We start from the raw sequence: 19784 nt of genomic DNA, 5'->3' as shown, positions 1-19784 counted from the left end.
GGCACTATGACTCCTACCATGCTATACAACACCATCCACATTTCATTCCTTACAGCAGGCAGCAGAGTACTCCAGCTGCTAAAACCACACACCATCCAAGCTTACCAGGCTACTGGAACACACCTACTTGTATCAAACACAGCTAGTTTCTGTCAAGGAATATAGAACTGACAGACATGTGCAATGGTTTAATATTGGGAGTAATTCCCTCAACACCTGGCAGAACTGCAGAAAAGAAACGGTATGTAGTATAGTTGTAACGGTGTCAGTCTCAGGATATTACAGAGACAAGGTGGGTGAGGCAATATCTTTTACTGGACCAACTTCTGTTGGAGAGAGAGACAAGCTTTTGAGAGAACTGACTTGAAGAAGAGCTCTACCTAAGCTCGAATGCTTGTCTCTCTCACCAACAGAAGTTGGTCCAATAAAAGATATTACCTCACCCACCTTGTCTCTCTAATATTCTGGGACCAATAAGTCTAAAACACCACAGCATACATGGAAAACAAATGTAATATTTGGGGTGTGGGCAAAGAAGGGAACACTTCTGAAGCACTAAGATGTTTTTTTAAAAAAGAAAAGGAGAAAGTAAATGAAATAAATAATAAATTTCTGCTCTATAACCTGAATTCAAAGGCATTTTTTTACATAAACCCTGGACTGCCGGAGCAGCTGTGTAGTATGTTGCCAGCTAGAGAAGAGGGCTAGGGTCTCCAAGGCCAGGGTCAGTAAGGACTGGTATGCCTCCTGGAGGAAGAAGCCAGCTTCTCCAGGTAAATGGAACCTCTCCTCGCTAGTCAAGGAGCAGTGCTGATACCAATTGCAAGAGAAACCCCTTGCCGTCCCCTTTCAAACAAGGGGATAGTGCTTGTTAAAGGTCCATTCTGAGAATGTGAAGAATGATCTCTTATTTGGAAAATATATCCAGCTCCAATATATATTTTCAAAATGTATTGGTTTAAAAAAAGACAAAACTACACAAGAAAGGTTCTTTTCACTGCTCTTTTGCACAGTATTAACCTTTTTAAACTGACATCTGAAAGGACACGCTTCAGGAGAGAAAACAGCAGACTTCTAACCACATCTGACAGGTAACTTTCAACTTGAATTTGGGTAAGAAATTTTATTTTGTGTACTTATGCCCTTTGAAACAGCCTGTCAAATTTACAAATTCAATCTTTACAGCCAGAAAGTAAATTCAGTTTGATTTCACAGATTTAATATTTGTTCCAGTCACTCAGAATTTATTGACTGGTGCATAAGGTTTCCTTTGTTATTTTTGAAGCACACAAAAATCTTTTCCCCCTAAATAGTTTGTAAACATTAATATAATTCTTCACAAAAAACTTTAAACTGTAATTACACATATCTCTGTATTACCATACATGTAACTGCAGTTAGAATAACCAAAGACAGTACTTTTAAAGGATTTGAGGTGGAGAATAAAATTTAGGAAAATCTAAGAAGTGGGTAAAGCTAACAATATTTTATAATATGAAGTAGTCACAAAGTTCTTCTGAAAGTATTTCATAGTTCTCTGAATCTCATGATAAATTTCTCAATAGGATTTCTTCACAAAACCTTCTGTCAACATTAACACATTTATAATTTCTATAGTTTCTTGCTACTTTGAAAGTCTTAGTAAAGCAATATTAGAATAACTTGTCATTCTGTTTTACACCAATTACGATTATTGCAGGCAGTGTCAACTACACACAGAGGTAAATTCATATAAATAGAGTTAGCAAAAACATTGTCACATCAGATAACAAATACTGAGGTCCATATATTAATGTAAGAGATATTAACCTCTCCATTATATGAATAATGGATGACAAAAAACAAAGTACTCTGTTTCTCTCACTCTAAAGATCAGGTTTCAGCATGAAGTGACTATTTAGATTGCTGAGGGTTAAGGATTCATAATAAGTCTAGTAAAGGTAAAAGGCCAGTGCATGTCATTTTAATCCAATCAGAATCTATTTCATTGTATAACTCTGCATTATCAGGCATCAAATCAACACCCAATTCGAAATGACATGATGCATATGTGAAAAAGCCAGTCTCTCCTGCTAGCAAATATCCTAAATGTGCAGTAAACCACAGGCTAGAAGGGATTAGTTAAAATGTCAAAAGACAGCCTTTTACTTTTACCTGTTCATCCTTAAAAATATACTCTTAGCTATCAGGCATGCTTTACAGACAAATAGTTTCAGCAAGCAGCAGCAGAAGGCCTATGGCAAGCTCTGCCATCTTGCAGCTGTCACAAAGATTAGTCTTTGATCTATCTGGGAGGTCATGGTCACAGTCACATTAGCTGAAGTCTAACAACATTATACCTGTTAACTACTCTTTCTTTTAATGCTTAATTAGACAGACTTTCCCCCATTATGGAAAGTTTAACTGGGAAATACCCTGAGTTTCAACAAAAACTAAATTACATAAACAAACTTTGCTTACTGTGATTTGGAGAGATTTTGAGGCAGTTTATATTATAATGCAAATGTATTTTACAAGGCTTTCCTAAAGCAGAAGGCTAATCATATAGAAAGTTAAAAAGCATTTTACTAGACAAGCTCTTTTGGGGATGGTGTTGAAGGGTGATGCGGAATGGTTTAGGTGAAATGACAATGCTTCACCTGTGAAGACCTGGATTCATCTTTGATTCAGGTGATACAAGAAATAATAGCCTGGATAGCCCATGGTGAAAAAAGCATTAAACTACTACATTATTGGCCATGTGCTGAGGTGATGCTTAGGAGAGTAGCTAGGGGGTGGCAGGTCAGAGTGGAGGTTTATTTACAGAGTTACATGCAGAAACCTGGATAGTGCCTTAACTTGCACTGTGTCAGAGAGCAGCACATTTATTTAATTTAACAAACCCCAAAACATTTTAATATATAACATTAGGGCATGCAAATAGCAGCTTTTTATGAATTAATAGCTTCTGGAGAAAAACAACGGTGAGATGATCTAGCCACAGCAACATTTTATCCTTTAAATTGTGTACTTTCAGTTTAATGTTCAGTAAATAAAAAAAGGTTCCCTTTATGGCAGTTTCATATAAAACTGGGGTGAATATAAGTGCATATGACACTAGAAGTTTAAGATACCGTCACATAAACAATATATATGAGAAATATTACGCTGTCTTATTCACTCATGATAAGCTTTTTAGGACAGAGTTCAACCCATAAATAAGAAGAAGAACTAATCTGTTAAAACTACTGATTAAAACTATTAAGAAAACTCTTCTTCAGTAAAAATAAACACATTGTCCACCAGACACTCATGCAAAATGGTTTTATCTTCAGCCAAGGATAGGGCCTTAGACCTAAACAGTTTATAGCAAAACCAAACTGGAAGAGAGAGAATGTGCATTAGGAGTGTTTACTGTTCAATATCAGCATACCATAAACACATGTATCAGTATAAATATCACAATATAAATTTCAATGGCTAAACTAAAGTACAAGGTCTTGTATGCTGAGTAACTTTAATAGACAAAATCAGTATGATTGTATGTTATTTTATCTGGCATATTTTCAAGATTTGTAGAGGCAGTATTTTATTTAACCAACTGCAGTGCTATATTTTGCTAAAATGGAAAAAAAACCAAAACTGGGTCTCTGCCAAAAGTTAAAAAGTCAGGCTCACTCTTAGCTATAACAGCACTTCAGAAACTATTTTTTCCAACTGTTCTCTATCTTCCCTTTTAAATTACAAACTGATACACAACAGAAGGAACACTGAAGACAAGACAACAGCTCAGCATTGTAATGACACAAATGTAAACACGGAAGGCAGCACTGATGAAAACCCTGACCAGAAACCTACCGCCTTCTTTATACTACCACTTGGTGGTGCTGTGAGAGTCACGGCTAAAGAGGCTAGAGATAGGATGATTCCAGTTTGGATAAGGCTAAACAAATATTGACACTCTACCAATATATTTGTGCGTTTATATGGGTACACACATACATACTCCCTCCCCTACATCCATCCACCGCAGATTTAAAAAACAAAAAAAATATTAAAAAAAATATGGTCTTAAATCTATCTTCTTAAAATCTCATGTGTCCAGTTAGTCTTTCTTCATACTTGATCAGAACATACTTGCCATCTAGTCACCCTCTTGATGAGTGCCAAGTAACCATAAAAATTTGCGAATGTAGGAAAGTGAAAGACATCATATCCCTTTTTTTCTTTTTTGTTTGAAAATTTTTTAAGTAGAAGTAGCATTAAACAGTGTAGCATTTAACACTTTTTTCCTTCAAAAGAAGTAACAACATCTGTGAGATTTAAGACTAAATAGTGAACAGTAAAGACCAGGGTACTTCACAGAACACGTTTCACTCCTCAGTAGGCTGACTAAAAGCTGTATCTAAACACACAATCTCAATGTATTAACCCATAAGACTGAGATATTAACAGTAGGACACTACTTTAAACTGGTGCAGTCATTTCATGGGCAAACAAAGGTTTGAAATATGCAAATGCCTATCACCAGTAACCTGTCAAACCAGTTTCTGTGTATGCTGTAGAAAAGCTTATTTTATAATCATACCAATGAACACCTTGCAGAGTGCTAAAGATAAAATCCAGATTACTTAATATAGATCATTCTACTTCACTTTCACACGCAGTTGCCACATTTTTCTGTTTAAAAAAAATCTTCATATGCGTATAGCGTTAAAAGATATGCTAAGGATCAATATTATCTTTCGATACGATCAGGTCTTCGTATTGCTTGGTTGTCTATAGAATGTGTGCTGTGTCTCTCTCTGTCGCCACCCACAATATTCCGTAGCATTGCTTTGGGCTGGATGAATCAGACAGGCTCAACTGTGTGCAATCATATCGCTTCTAGTGGCTGAAGCTTACTGAGGCTATAAACTAATCTTAATACAAGAGCATAAATATTTCACAAGTTGACACTAGCAGTTTTTAAATCTAATTTATTTTTAAAGGTTTAAAAGGCCCATAAAAATTATCCACCTTAATGTATGGGCATGAATGTGAAATAAAAGACAGCACAAATAGTGCAAAGCTATCTGAACTCCAAAATATTTGAAGTAAGCAACTCCCTTTTTTTGACTGCCACTCAGAATGTCAGGGAACTCCCAGTCCCCACCATGCAAATCTCAACCTCTCCAACACACACATTTTAAGTTTTCTTTCTGTAATAGTAATCAAGAAGAAAGGGACAGTTCTCATCTCTGTGGTTATATCTGCAGCTCCAGAACACAGCACCACATCATTCAAATCTCTTGCATTTTGCAGACTGCTTCTTCCACACAGTACAGCTCAAAAATGACTGGGCTCTGGAGTTCATGGGATTTGAATAGAGTAGTACTTGGGGGTCAATGTTTCCTGTAATGGAGATGGAATCAAAGCTAGTCAAAAATCAAGGAAATTGGCAGAATGGAAATAGAATGAGATAGTCACAACAGGGAAGAGAGGCTGTAGAGAAAATAATCACTGAGGCAATTTGATAGATTAACCCCATAATTCAAAACTCTAAATATGAGGGAGCACCTTTAGACAACTGTTATCATCCTGCATCTTATCATTTCTCTATGTATCTTTCTGTGCCAGAACAGTATTAACTACATGTGAAGACACATATTTCTCTTATTTTTGATCCACAAAGTACCTTTTCACTTGAAGCACTTCATTCATTCCCAAGTATTCTCACTCTTATCCCAGTGACAAAGACTGTAGGAAAGGTTTATATAATGTTATAGCCACTGAACACTTTTAGTATTGTCAACTACAGCATGTGGCATCTCAGAAATCTTGAAGTTTTACGGTTTGACAAATCATCTAGCACATTCACCCCAGGCCCATCTACTCATCTCAGTCTTGCAGGCTTGGAGGGACTGTGAACAAGTGACTTGATTAAAATCTAATACAACCAAAACTCTCCTCTGAAGAGAAAATTCAATCCATTTCCAGTGAAGCAGAAGTGAAAAAAATCAAACAGGTTCCCTTGAGGTACAACGCTGCTGCATACGCTCAGTGCCACTGCGTCTAAGGTGAAGTGGTAAGTGTCAGTCATCCTTACAAATCCCCAAGGTGATAGCTTCACTTTTAAAGCCTTCAACATTCTTTGACAGTAAAGTAAAAACGTAAAGGTCAACACTACTTGCTAAGGACAAGATAAACACAAGAATATCACTTTGGAATTTTTCATGGATCAGAAAAGTAAACTATTAAAGGTAAAAGGAAAGTTTTGATTTGCTCTATTATTTATCCAAAGGCTTAACTGAGGAATATATTTAGGGATGACTTTCTTAATCTGTGCCAACATATTGACATTACTGTTGCACCAACAGAAGAGAAATGCCATTCACTAGCCTTGTCTGATAATCTGAATTCAAATGTTATCTTTCTAAACCAGAGGAATTCTGTATTTTACAAAATTTTGCAGATAGTTACCAAAAATCCAGACTCTACTATCTATAATTTTTTATTTACATAAGAACGTTTTGCAGCATATTTAGCACTGGGAATAATGGTGGGAGAGGAGTTATTTTTCAGTATTTACAAAAAAAATTCTTTAAGGAAAATGGTGTATAGTCTCTCTTTAAAATTTCTTTCTGCTTCAGGGTAATACGCAAAATTGTCAGCAAGCACAGCTTACACTTGTTGAATGGCTTTTAAAATTTTAGAGACAAAACCAAAAAGTACTCTGAATTTAGTTTCAACACTCCTTTTTGGCTACATTCTCCACAAAAAGTGGCTCACATGCCAAAGCTAAAATTTTGTATACATCTGGTATTCTACATCTGGTGGGCTAAACCTTAACTTCTTTTCCTCCAAAGAGAAAAAAATTGAAAACAAGGGAAATATCCTCCCAACCACCTTAACAAGATGAGATTTTTGCATACCGCAGTCCTCAGTAACCACTGCCATTGTTACTATACTTTACAATAACAAGCTGAAATAATTTATGGTACCTGGTTGCAAGACAATCACAATGCCAATCACCTTGAAAACGTAACACACACATCATTAGTAACTTTTAATACTCATAATTTGAACACATCCCTCTTGAAATTTCAAAATATGTCCCCCGATCACTGTTACTGTAAATTTGGGGGCTTACTGATATAATGTTGTACATTGCAATCCTCTACAAACAATCAAATCTATTCATCACAATCTTTACTATTTTAAGAAAGTATTTTATTCAATTTATTACTAAATATTCTCTTATGGTGATGGAAATGAGGGGGGCATATAAGTTTCTAGATGGATAGCACTCATATCCTTATTCACTGGCCCTTTCTTTAGATCAGATGACTTAATATTTTTTTTAAAACCAGCTTCTGTAAGAGCACCCTTTGAATAGTATCTCATGTTTGTTTTCCCTTTAAAATTTTTATAAGGGTTTTTTATGATCCCGTTAGTGGTAGCCCCTTTTCAGCAAGGGAGAAACTGACTGTACAGAGGAAACAATGAAACTGACCACACTTTTGCATTTGATAGCACTTAGTGTAAGCAAAAAAAGTAATTTTTGCAGGGTTTTTTTCAGTTATACTGAACATAAGGTGTTTCTTGTAATTATAGTAGATATACTATTTTAAGTCAGTAACATAATTTTCAAGTTGATAATTTCCCTTTTAAAGCAAAATTGTTCAGAAACATTCAAACTGCTTCGAACTATCAAAACTGTAGAGCAATAATAAAATGTCCAGTTTCTTTTTAAAGAGAAGCTTTAAACTTCATTGTATAGTATTCAAATAATGCCAAAAATCTTTGCAAAAAAATTTCCCCCAAAATTTTAACTATGTATCAATTCGCCTGTATTTTAACATGACTATTTACTTTTCCCAAAACATGATGGATTAAAAATGAAAATTTCCTAATTCTAGGACTTAGCTATTTAATATTAGTATTTGCCTGGCTCACAGTATCTGCTTTTTATTAACTGATTTTTTTAATTGACTCGTGTGAAACTCATAGGTAAATGAGGACCATAACTGCTTCCATTAAGTGGTAAATAGTCTACACTAGTGCAAGAAAAATGAACCAACAGTGTCATGTAGAACAGAAGCTTCATTTTCATTCAGAATAAAGATGTATTTCAGTCACCATTTAACTAGTTTAAATTTCTCTTTCCCTGTACAAGGAACAATAGGGAAAAAACTATAAGCTAAAAAATGTGGAGACACGGATGGAAATAAGTTTAAATATTAAGAAAAGTTGTTGTTTGTTAACTGGAAATTTCAGTCACCGGTTTTGATTTGTTGATTCTTCATCATAGAAGTGAAGAAACCCCAGTTGTACAACTGATTTTTGTTACACCATTAAAATACTGAATACATAGCAATGAAAAATGCAATTCAAATGATGTGTTCCATCATAGCTCACAGATTACACTCCTGGAAACAATAAGAAGGGGATTTCCCTTCATAGTTTATATTCAAATCATAGCAGCTGACTAAAGGAAATATGTAAAAGATTCTCATTGAAAGGCAAACCCTCTTCCAGTTTTTGAATAATATCAATGCACAGAAAATGTAGTCTTATCAAGTTTATTTTCTTTTTACATCTATTCACATAAAAGGGTTTGAATGTTTTTCCTACATATTTTGGCTGAGTAAAGGTCTCACTTAACTGTTATACAATTATAAAGTATGCTCTACTGTAGAACGTTTAAAAAAGCATCTGGGAAGTGGAAGTCGAGAAATCCTCTCTGGGAAAGTTAGGTTAATGCTTGCACTATCAGAGTTGCCCACTATCAACATTTTGTAGCAAGTTTCTTTATTTTCAGGTCCCCGAAGAAAGAACAGTAAATTATGACTTGAACTAAACAAGTCACACTTGGCTCCAAAATCAAATTTTCCTACCTCTATTTTCAGGTCCCTGAGGTAGGCAGAGGAAATCCTGGTCACAGCCAAATAAGTCGTTTTTGGCTCTGAAACATATTTTCCTGCTTCTTTAGAGCCAAACTCTACCACTGAAAGTACCATAGCTTTACGTAGTACTTTAACATTTCTCTTTTTATTTTTGCTGTAGCAACCTGATTCTTAAACAGTATGAAGGCATTTTCAATCATACAGAATTGGTCCTGTGGTCTCCTTTTTCTAAGCATCTTATTTTTCTTTTATTGCAGTCCAGTATACTTCCAAGTCTTAATTATCTTTATTCCCATAAAATGAAGGTAGGTAGGTTTAGACTGTTAAACTAATGCATTTAAGGCAATATGTGCCTAGAACTCTGGATTGGGCCAAATGGGAAAAAAAAAAGTCAAAATAAATAAATATCCTAAACGGGATCTTGTTTTTGAACAAACAGATTAAGTACATAACATGAAATACAATTTAAAACCTCTTCCATTATTTAAGTGGACTGAAAATATTATTTGAAAACCTTTTTCCTCTCATCCTTAACTACCTGAAGTAGCACCTTATATTTTCTCCAATGATATGGAGAAAATTACATTTAGCATTATACCACATACTTTACAATGGGACTTTTACCTGAGTAAAGACTGTAGGGTTGGATCCATAAGATTACAATTCCAAACATACAACAAAAGGTAATGAATATTATTTTAGCATCAAACAACATGTATTTGGGATGACACAGCCTTCTCAGTCACATTATTTATATTCCTTAATAATACAGTTCACTAGCATTAGCATCAAATTACAAATCATAAAACATGTTTAGAAAGCAGGTTGATCAGAGACAAGTTATATTAGCAGTGGAGATGAGCCAACATCAAACTGCCAGTTTAAAACATTGGTCTCTAAGGACCCAATCCTACAACCCTTACGCTTGCACACAGCATTAGTGAAACTAATGGGATCACTCAGGAAAGTAGGATCTATATGCAAGCGTAAGGGTTTGTAGATTTGAGCCTGAAGAGGCCTTTTATTAACCATCTAATAACCTGACTTGCAACTGTATTTCCATAAAGCACCAGTGACATTTTTTGGTGACAGTGAAAATCATTGGGTGATATGCTTTAGGGATTTGCTTAACAAATGTTCAACACTTGCATTTCCTTTTTTAAAAAGGAAATCAGAATTAATTTCAGTATCTTCTGTCTTCAGCATATTTCTAATTGTCTAAAGTCTCTGTTCTATCACCAGATAGTTAAATAGCAATATACTTTTGTGACCTATATCTTTATTATTTTATTATATTTATTATGAATTATCTGCTAAAATTACCTCCTAAAATCTGAAACACACTTAGAAAGTTTTATAATTTCCAATACTTTTTAGCTCATCAGTTTTCCAATTAATACACTCTACCACAAAATCTACAGAAAAGCTACCCGACTATATCATAGGACTACATTCCTAAACTCCACTTGTGAACCTTGAGCTTCCCTCAATACCTTCAAGCAAGGAAGCATCCCCTGCATGTAAAAAAAAAAATCTGGGCTCTGCTGGACTAAGAAGAGAAATGAATTCCATAGTAGAGGACCTGTCCAGGAGAATAACCTGCCAGGAGCATCCTCTCATTTACTATAGAGAGTTCCAGTTTGAGGGCTTCCCCAAAGTCAAATGACATGGGGTGGAAAAGGTGGCCCCTCAGGTAACCAAGGCCCAAAGAAGTTAGGGCATTAAAGGTTAAAACCCGTACCTTTAATTTCATCCAGAAACGTATTGGTAGCCAAAACAACTCTGAGTAGGGTTATTGCATAATAAAGTACTACTCAATACAGAGAAGGGTGGCAAAGTCTGGCTCTACATGAGAATATGTAGGCTGTCTATCTGAGCAATCAGAGATTTTCTATATACTTACACACATATCTGCTATATTAATTTATAATATAAAGCATCGTATTCTAGCTCCTAACTGCTTTAAAACATGCTCTCATTTTAGCTCTGAGTTTTTAAATGACACACAAAATATTTAAATGACACATAAGAATAACCATGTGAGAGTGGAATGTATTATCAATCTCTTTCAGGGGATAGAATAATTCCCACACCCCTCCTATATCCCTCCAACAACTGGACTAAATATCAGAGACTGATCTGCATGAAACTCAAGTTTTCATGATTCAGTACATCATGTAAATCAGCTATTCGAGAAAGTAAATTAGCTTCTGACTCAAGCAGTAATGCATTTACCTGCCTAAAAAAAAAAAATCTAATTCTTAAATTAGCAGTATCCAAAGAAAACAGTGCCTTAATCCAATTCTGATGCAAACTGATCACAAAGATTTACGTAAACTGGCCTAAAGGAAAGCCATCGCAATGTATTACTTATGGCAAACACTAAGAAGAGGAGAGAATCCAGGATTTTTATCTCTGGGATCAGTACAAACTATATTTTTCCTGATTGTCTTTGTCATACACCGTTTTCAGTGTTTCATGTTAGGAACAATTGAATGAGTGGTCTCAAATGCCATAGTAGGACACCCACTGCCCCAGTCAATAAAGGAAAAAAAGGACTTAAGCCTGATTAAATGAGTACAACCATAAAATGAATCTGCATCATAAGCAGGATGGCAATTTCTCTGCAGACCAAGTATTATTTAACCTCTTGGCAATAGGACTTGTGATTTTTGGATGCTAACTGCTAATGTAAAATGCAGTAACATAGCCAGCAAAGCTCAAACATTTATGGCAATGGGTTAAGGCTTAATTTGGCCCAACTGTCTATGCACTTACTTAAGAACCTCTATCGTACACAATACTGCTTAAAGTCATGAATGTATTATAGAGATCAGCAATGCTTGGCACTCCAATTTTCATATACATTTTGTAGGTAATACATACATGTTTTATGAACCTGTAGGTACTAGCGATGACAGTGTTTTGATCATTTAAAATTAACTCAGCAGAATTTAAAAGCATTAAAAGAAAAGTATGAAAATACGGTAAAAACATCCTTTCTAGTTTTGGGGTTATATATACTGATCCACGAAGACTGTGGTAGCAAACCACAGTTTGCATCTGTTAATCCAAATCCATAGCAGTCAGAATTTTTGTAAGCAAACTAACTTCTCTTTTATATTACTATATTGTGTGTGTGTATTATTCTGTATAAATTCAACAGGTCTGGAAGAGGGGGTATATGCATCTAAGTATCTGTTTTATGTTAAATTTATTTAATCTCAGTCAGTAATACTAAGTGTTTAATCTTTCCAAAATACGAATTGCAGTTCCAAGTGAGAATTGTGATTTTGGCACCTGCCCTTCATTATCATCAGACAAGTTCATTATAACAACTGGAGTGCCTAATTTCTTTCCTGCACTATAGTACACTTGAGAATTATTTTGCAGCCATGCATGCACTCCCATAAGGCCACAAACAAATCTTCTTCAGGGAGAAGAAATGCCACCATAAAGGTGACAATCTGAGCTCTACTGGCAAAAGGAGTAACATAAGTGAGGCTGATCCAGAACTTTCTGAAATATCTGACAAACTTAAAGCTAGGGACAAAGTAAAGAATTCCTCAATTAAATTTACACAGAAGTAGTGCTAACTAGATATCACTTTGAACCTAAGTTGCCTTCTGCTCAACATGTCTACAATAATAACTAGCTTTCCCAGTATTATCTTAGGAGCATTGCCATGCATCAGCCAACTCTTCAGATCTGATGCTAAGAGACTGGTGCATGCCCTTCTCTCATCTAGAATTGATCACTGTGGTGCTTTGTGCAGAGGCACATCTAAATATATATACTCAGAGGTTCAACCTACTTGCAATGGGCAGCTAGTGTTTTTATCCTTGCTTAAAAATTTAGTTTTCTTAAATCTAACTTTTAAAACTAGAAAATATCTCAACATAATATTGATGTTTGGTATTTAGTGAACAGTAATGATTTGTATTGTCTGGCTCTAGATTTTATTTCAAATCTGGCTGATGTATTAAATTATAATTATATATATATATAATTTATCCTTGACTCACCTCTTTGAGTTTAGTGTTTCACACAATACCATTTAGAATATAAAAATCATCCACTTTTGGAGATCACCTACTGCAGGGTCAATGTGGGAGGGTTCCAACCACATTACAGAATAAGTGTTGCAAAATTTTATTTTAATATATAAAGGTCTCTAAAATAAAACATTTATTACCTCTATACCTCTAATTACCCCTCTAACTTTAAAATGAGGAACAAGACTTTTTAGTATATGTACATTTTGAGTTTAAAACACTGTGTGCCAATCTTTTAACCAGGAGGAAAATATTATGGATGAGTAATAAGTGATTTAAAAAAAAAAAAAGATTAAGCTAGAAACACTGAAAGAACATTGCACTAGCAGGCACCTTAAACTAATATAATCTTACTAGTCCTTATAGGATGCATGGGTTTTTTTTTTAACTCAGGCAATACCTACACATGCATTTTGGACAATAAAGAAATCTTTGATGATGCACTTAAAATGCAGAATGCATCCCAAAAACTAAAGAAGCTAAGTCAGTTTGGGTTATCAAGTCCAAACTTATTACTTGTTTGTTTGATTTGGCTTACTTATAACCAGTGTCTGGCAGCTCTACAATTTGTTTATTATGTGATATTTCATTTTGGTTGTTAGCTCTGTACAGCATTATGAGTTTATTTTATAAAGCACCTTTCAAAGTTATGTAGTAGTAATGGTGGTGGCTATTATCACTGGGAAAGAAAAGGAACCAACAGTTGGATGACTGTTTAGTTGGCACACAGAGAACACTAATAAATAGTGTTACAAATACATTTGAATAATATGGGTTCTTATGTTTATTTGGTACTGCAACCTCTATATTCCTGACTAGATCAACCAGCCTCCCTTTATCATAAGGGTGGAAACTCTGGAATTCTACACTTAGTAGAGATAAAAAGAAAAGGAGGACTTGTGGCACCTTAGAGACTAACCAATTTATTTGAGCATGAGCTTTCGTGAGCTACAGCTCACTTCATCGGATGCATACTGTGTCCACATACTTTGCTTAACTGAACATACTGTGGACACAGTATGCATCCGATGAAGTGAGCTGTAGCTCACGAAAGCTCATGCTCAAATAAATTGGTTAGTCTCTAAGGTGCCACAAGTCCTCCTTTTCTTTTTGCGAATACAGACTAACACGGCTGTTACTCTGAAACCTTAGTAGAGATAGTTACCTCTAATTAGTAACTCAAAGAATTCAAGTCAGTTATTTATAAAACATTTAATGCAAACATGGATATATTTTAACGTTAATACTCTTTGTATACTCATATCCCAAAAGGGGGAAAATCCCTATTTATTTTGGATTATACTGATAAGGATGACCCTCTGGCTTTATATATTGTAGGGACCACAATGTTTTATTTTTTACAAAGACTTTCTTCTTAGCTCATTACTTAGTGTCTATATGTGCCCAGAGATTAACCAGACACATAAATGCTAATCTTTTCCACTGTATTGTTGTATCTCTCAGTCTTGATTTTATGGAAGAGGATGCTCATTGAAAAATGTACTTGGAGGATGACATTGATTTTGTATTTAAACAATTGCCTCATTTTAGGGGATTTGCATCCACTTCCAAACAGTGTTAACTTATTATGGTGCCATATTTACAAAATAAAAACGGACACTTTGGTGGCAATAATTTTTAGGGTTGTGAAACAGTCATATTGAAGACAAAAGTACACTTTTAAATGTGGCCAGCTGTTGCTACTGCCAGCTTCGAAATCAACAGCAAAACATGCACATTTCTTGGAACTGGTGGATATTTTCTAGTAAGTTACTGTGCTAAAGGAGTTTATCATGAAACAGTGAACGTGTGTCATTGACATTCACTTTGAGCACAAGAACAGCTTTGCTGTTGCCTACACTCTTGACTTCTCTCTTCACTTCAAACACTTTTCATCACACTGAACTCTTCTTCCATTGGTCTGTTTGTTACTAGTAAACCAAGAGCAAATTCTACTCTGTGTAGCAATACATCTTTGGGTGTAAATCAGGCACCCATAAAGCAATTACAGCAGTAAAAGAAAAATACTTCCAATGTTGTGAGTTGAAAAGTGGTAAATACCCCTAAATAATTAAAACTAACAAATGTCAACAGCAAGATATCATATTGCATGTAAGGAAAACACACCGATTTCTTCCGTTACAAAAGGGTCACATGAAAAAAGAAACAGCAGTCACATAGTCTGTTCACTGAAATATTGTGCTTAGATTTTCAATATTAAGATTGGCAGCACTTGCTTAACTGAACAGTGAAATAAATGGCTTCAGACACTTTGGGGAACTTTTACTTATGGAAACTCTGATCTGTATTTTCTTTATTCCTCAGTTAGATTATACGAATCTATTCGTATCATTTAGTAATGCAATTTTCTGATTTATCTTGCTCATGAGGCAAACCATGACATTTTTTACTGGAGGATGTGTCAGAGTTTTATGACAGGTTTCAGAGTAGCAGCCGTGTTAGTCTGTATTCGCAAAAAGAAAAGGAGTACTTGTGGCACCTTAGAGACTGGATAAAGCAAGTTGACAAGAGGCATAGTTGAAGGGAAAGGGAATTAAAATTTTGAAGACTAAATTTAATGTATTTGATGTATTCTGAAGTCTAACTAATCAATTATTATAATTTTCTGTGCTTCTGTAACACCTAGCAGCCTCAGTTATGGACCAGGTCCCCATTCTGCTGGATGCTGTACAAAGAAAGAATAACTCTATAGAACAGATATGAGATAATTTGTAGAATTTTATGTCAAAGATATGGCACTCTCCATAGCATTCCCTTGTTTTTGGAATTCGTTCCCACTAGAAATATGTCTCAAGCATGTCAACTTTTACCACATGCTGTAAGATGTGTTTATTCAGGTTTTCAATTAGTCTATTAATTGAGTTTCCTCATTTCTGCTTCTTTCAGGGGAGTGGCTGAGAGTCATGAAATATGCCACCAGTTAGCGGAGGGAAACGACTTACCAAGCATTCAGGCTGGTCTATACTTAAGCTGTAAATTGACTTTTAAGGTACACTACTTCAAGTTACGTAACTGAAGTTGATGTAACTTAGGTTGACTTACAGTGGTGTCTACACTGCGCTATGTCGACGGGAGATGCTCTCCCGCTGACTTATCTTCTGCCTCTCAGGGAGGTGGAGTACAGACCTCGATGGGAGAGTGCGCTGCTATCGACTTAGCTTGTCTTCACCACACCCACTAAATCGACACCACTGCATCGATGGCAGCAGTGCCCATTTAGCCGGAAGTATAGACAAGCCCTCAGAACCAAATCTCTCACTGAATTTGATTAACAGAGGACCAAAACTATACCAACACAAGCATTTGAAATGAGGACTAAGACAATTATGTGGCAAAGCTTCCACAACTCCTGTCCGTATACCAGAGTTTCCCCAGTATGTCAGGTTCCTCTTCTTCATGAATACGTAATCTTCCCACTGACTACCCCCCAATCCAGGAAGGACTGAAATAACAATCAGGGTTACAAAGGACCAAAAAAAAAAAAGTCTGTATTAGTTACACGTCTAATGGGTACTCTTTTTATTTGGGTACATACATTGCAAGTCAGTCTCTCTCAGATTACTCATTACACCTTTCTTTCATACTCTATTATTTTTAATCCCTTTACAGAACATAATGGACCTAAACATGAACCCTTTACTCCCACTGATGAGCAGTTACTGACAAAAGCAGTGCCACCAAAATCAGGGAGTATACTCACATGAATAACTTCTCAGCAATGTAAGGGGTTGACACTTTGGTCAATTCAAAGATACAAACTGACCCAGAAATTTAGTTAATTTAGGCCTACTATTCAAAAGCCACTTTAAGATCTATGCCTCAAATCAGCTGAAGCTGAATCATCAAAAAAAAGCAATGTTCTCAATTTCCAGGAAGAGATCATTTCATGTAATAATTTCACACCTTAAAGAAGCAAGCTAAGTATCAACATTAGCTTTGGTAAAAAGATTTACTATTCTACTCCCAGGCTAAATAAAGAGTGCTACACACACATAGCGATGTTGAAGGAGGCAATGGGGATTGAAGAGGAGACATGCAGCGACCAACAATGAAAGAATGTATGAAAATCTTTCATCTCTAGGTTATATTTATATATTTACCTCTCAACCTATTTTACCCATCTTAACATTCTTACTTTAATTTGTATCTGTTATTTATTTTCTTAGGAAACAACCTCAAATAGATTAAAAAATAATCTTTTCCCCATCAATTATACTGGATGTTAGCTACCACATATCCTACTATATCAGATAAATCAAGGAGGAGTCTTTATCTGTGCAACAGGCATAGCCTTTGAAATAATGGGGGAAAACTGTACCGTAGTTGGTAAAAATGGAGCCAGTGGGCACTTTGAATGTAAAAACACCATGACTAGCTTTGTTTAAACAATGGCTTAAAATAAATTTATTGTAGTATGTAGTATTAACAAGTGTTAAAATCTAAAAATAGAAGCCACATAGCCTCTCAATTTTACCACGTAGAAAGCATGCTGAAGAATTCAAAATGAGGTCAGGTGAGAGTCCTGAACAAAATTTGGTAATACAGTATTCCGTACATGATGAAGTATTTTAGACATAACAAATTTAAGTTACAAATCTTTTAGTTAAGTGTTGATATCCTACCTGAAGGTCTTTCACATTTGGAAATGGAATACCAATAGTTATAACAGCACGGGCATTGTCATCAGAGAAATCCAAGCCTTCACTAACTTTACCTCTGCATACTGCTATCAGAAGTGCTCCATCTTGAACAAAGCAAAGAAGAATTAGCAATCATTCTGGGAATAAATCATCAATTATCAGAAGGCAGTTTTATGGTATTCTTTGACAAGACACAAGTTAAAACAGCATAATGCAGTGTGTATCAGTTTGAAAAAAGTGAGCTGAAATAAAAATACATGATTTTTTACAGAAGCATTATGGTAGCTAATATAATTTAGACAAATAATATTGATGAGCTGAATTTGCCATTTTCATATTATGTTTGCAAGAGGCACTATATAATATAGAAGTGCATCATAGGGGAAAAACTGTACCTACCTACAGCAAGAGTGCTTTAAATTTATCATTTCAATAATGGTGTTCTCTTGTTCTCTTTCTTACTATTATGCTGTATTGACTGAACTGATATTTAGAGTATTTTTTAATAAAACGTGTCAGGTTAAGTTTGTAAGACAATGCACTGTAAACATGTTTCTGTGCTTTGCAGAATGATGGCTTTGCTCAGAAATTAACAGGGTAAATATTACATTTGCTGTACACATCTGGAGTCTATACTGGACAGAAAGTCTACTGTAAAAATACTTAAGGATCCAGTTATCTGAGAGACCACTGTTGCCGTTAAATTAGGAGACTCTTGCTGTCAGGTCAGGGGTTGAACTCTTCAGGAATGACAGCAGAATCTTCTCAGTGGGGAAGAGGAAGTTACTTGAATGCAAAGGGGACAGGACCCAGACCTGAAAGGAGGAGGTGGCAGTGGAGGGAGTGGATTGGAACAGGGAGCCTGGAAGCAGGAGTGGAAAGGGGAAATTGGAGACAGAGTGGATGAGGAGCCAGTGGGGATGCTTAGGATTGGGAAAGAGCCTAGGGGAGATATCCACCCCAAACTCGTCGTCCTATCAGGATGAAGATCCCGGGAAGAGGAAAAGTGAGATCAAATTAGAAGACTTGGAGGTAGACTGAGACTAGAAGCCTGGCGATTGAGGCTAGGATACGCCATGGCAGCCACAGGGAGAGACTGGGACTGGCTAGGCAAGGGGTCAGCAGGTAGAAGGCGAGGTAGAAATGGTTACTTACCAGTACATTAAAGTGTTGTTCTTTGAGATGTGCTGTGTGCATATACATAGTAGGTGTATGTGCACTCAATGTACTAGAGTCAGACTTTTGCCAGAAGTACCAGCAGCCGAGGCATACATCCCTGCTATCCTCATGCACACAGCGAAAGGTATAAAGGGGTGTGGGTGCTGCCTCTTTCTCCATTCCTTCTAATGAATATCCAAAGTAGTGGGGAAAATGGGGTGTTATGGAACACACATGTGCACAACACATCTTGAAAAACAAGTTACTGTACAGGTAATCTTTTTTATTTTCTTTTGAGCGATTGTGCACATATACATTCCGTAGCGGGTGACTGACCAGCAGTTTCCTTGCAGGTGGCGGGACTCTAGTTTACTTGAAAAGAAGACTGCAATACCAACCTGCTGAAGTTTGCATCAGCTTGAGAAATTGTGTCTGGTTTGACAACCATATTGCAGCTTTATAAATGCATACTATAGGTATGTTACTTCAAAAGGCTGATGAAGCGGAATGAGCCCTAGTAGAATGGAGGAGGAGGAGGAGGAGACCTTTACTCGATCATAGCAGAACTCGATACAGTCAGAAATCCAACGTGATATGTGTTGGGCTGTAACAGGTTGCCCTTTCATCATAGGCTACAAAAAGGCCTGGAGATGATCTGATTGTGCAGTCCAGGTAGAAGGACAGAGCCCTTCAATCACCTAGAATATGGAGCTTTTCCTCAGCCTTGTTAGAGTGGGGCTTTGGAAAGAATATTGGGAGATGTACAATCTGGTTTAGGTGGAATGCCGAGACAACCTTAGGCACAAACTTAGGGAGTGACCTAGAAGAGACCTTGTCCTTCTGAAATATCATGTAAGGAGGGTCAGCAAGAAGAGTTTGAGCTCTGAAGCCCTCCTCGCAGAAGTAATTGCTACCAAAAATACTACTTTCATTGACAGCAATGGTAAGGAAGCGGTTTCCAATAGTTCAAAAGAAAAACCCATTAGGAGTGACAATACCGAATTCATGTCCCATGGAGGTACTGGTTCAGAGACAATAGGGTA

At 36.1% G+C, this 19784-nt stretch overlaps 1 protein-coding gene across 6 annotated transcripts in view; it reads right to left on the bottom strand.

Moving 5' to 3' along the window:
* BRIP1 (BRCA1 interacting helicase 1) overlaps window positions 1-19784 on the bottom strand; it is a 130600-nt gene that overhangs the window by 18307 nt on the left and 92509 nt on the right. For all 6 annotated transcript variants that reach the window (XM_037880368.2, XM_037880367.2, XM_037880366.2 and 3 more), the window contains one exon: window positions 17566-17687. In XM_037880368.2, the coding sequence (XP_037736296.2) occupies window positions 17566-17687 (122 nt within the window). The remainder of the gene's footprint in view (window positions 1-17565; window positions 17688-19784) is intronic.

This window comes from Chelonia mydas, chromosome 17, assembly GCF_015237465.2.
Source record: "Chelonia mydas isolate rCheMyd1 chromosome 17, rCheMyd1.pri.v2, whole genome shotgun sequence".
Classification (NCBI taxonomy): Eukaryota; Metazoa; Chordata; order Testudines; family Cheloniidae; genus Chelonia; species Chelonia mydas.
The sequence above is the reverse complement of the archived record's forward strand: the minus strand, read 5'-3'. Positions and strand labels throughout refer to the sequence as shown.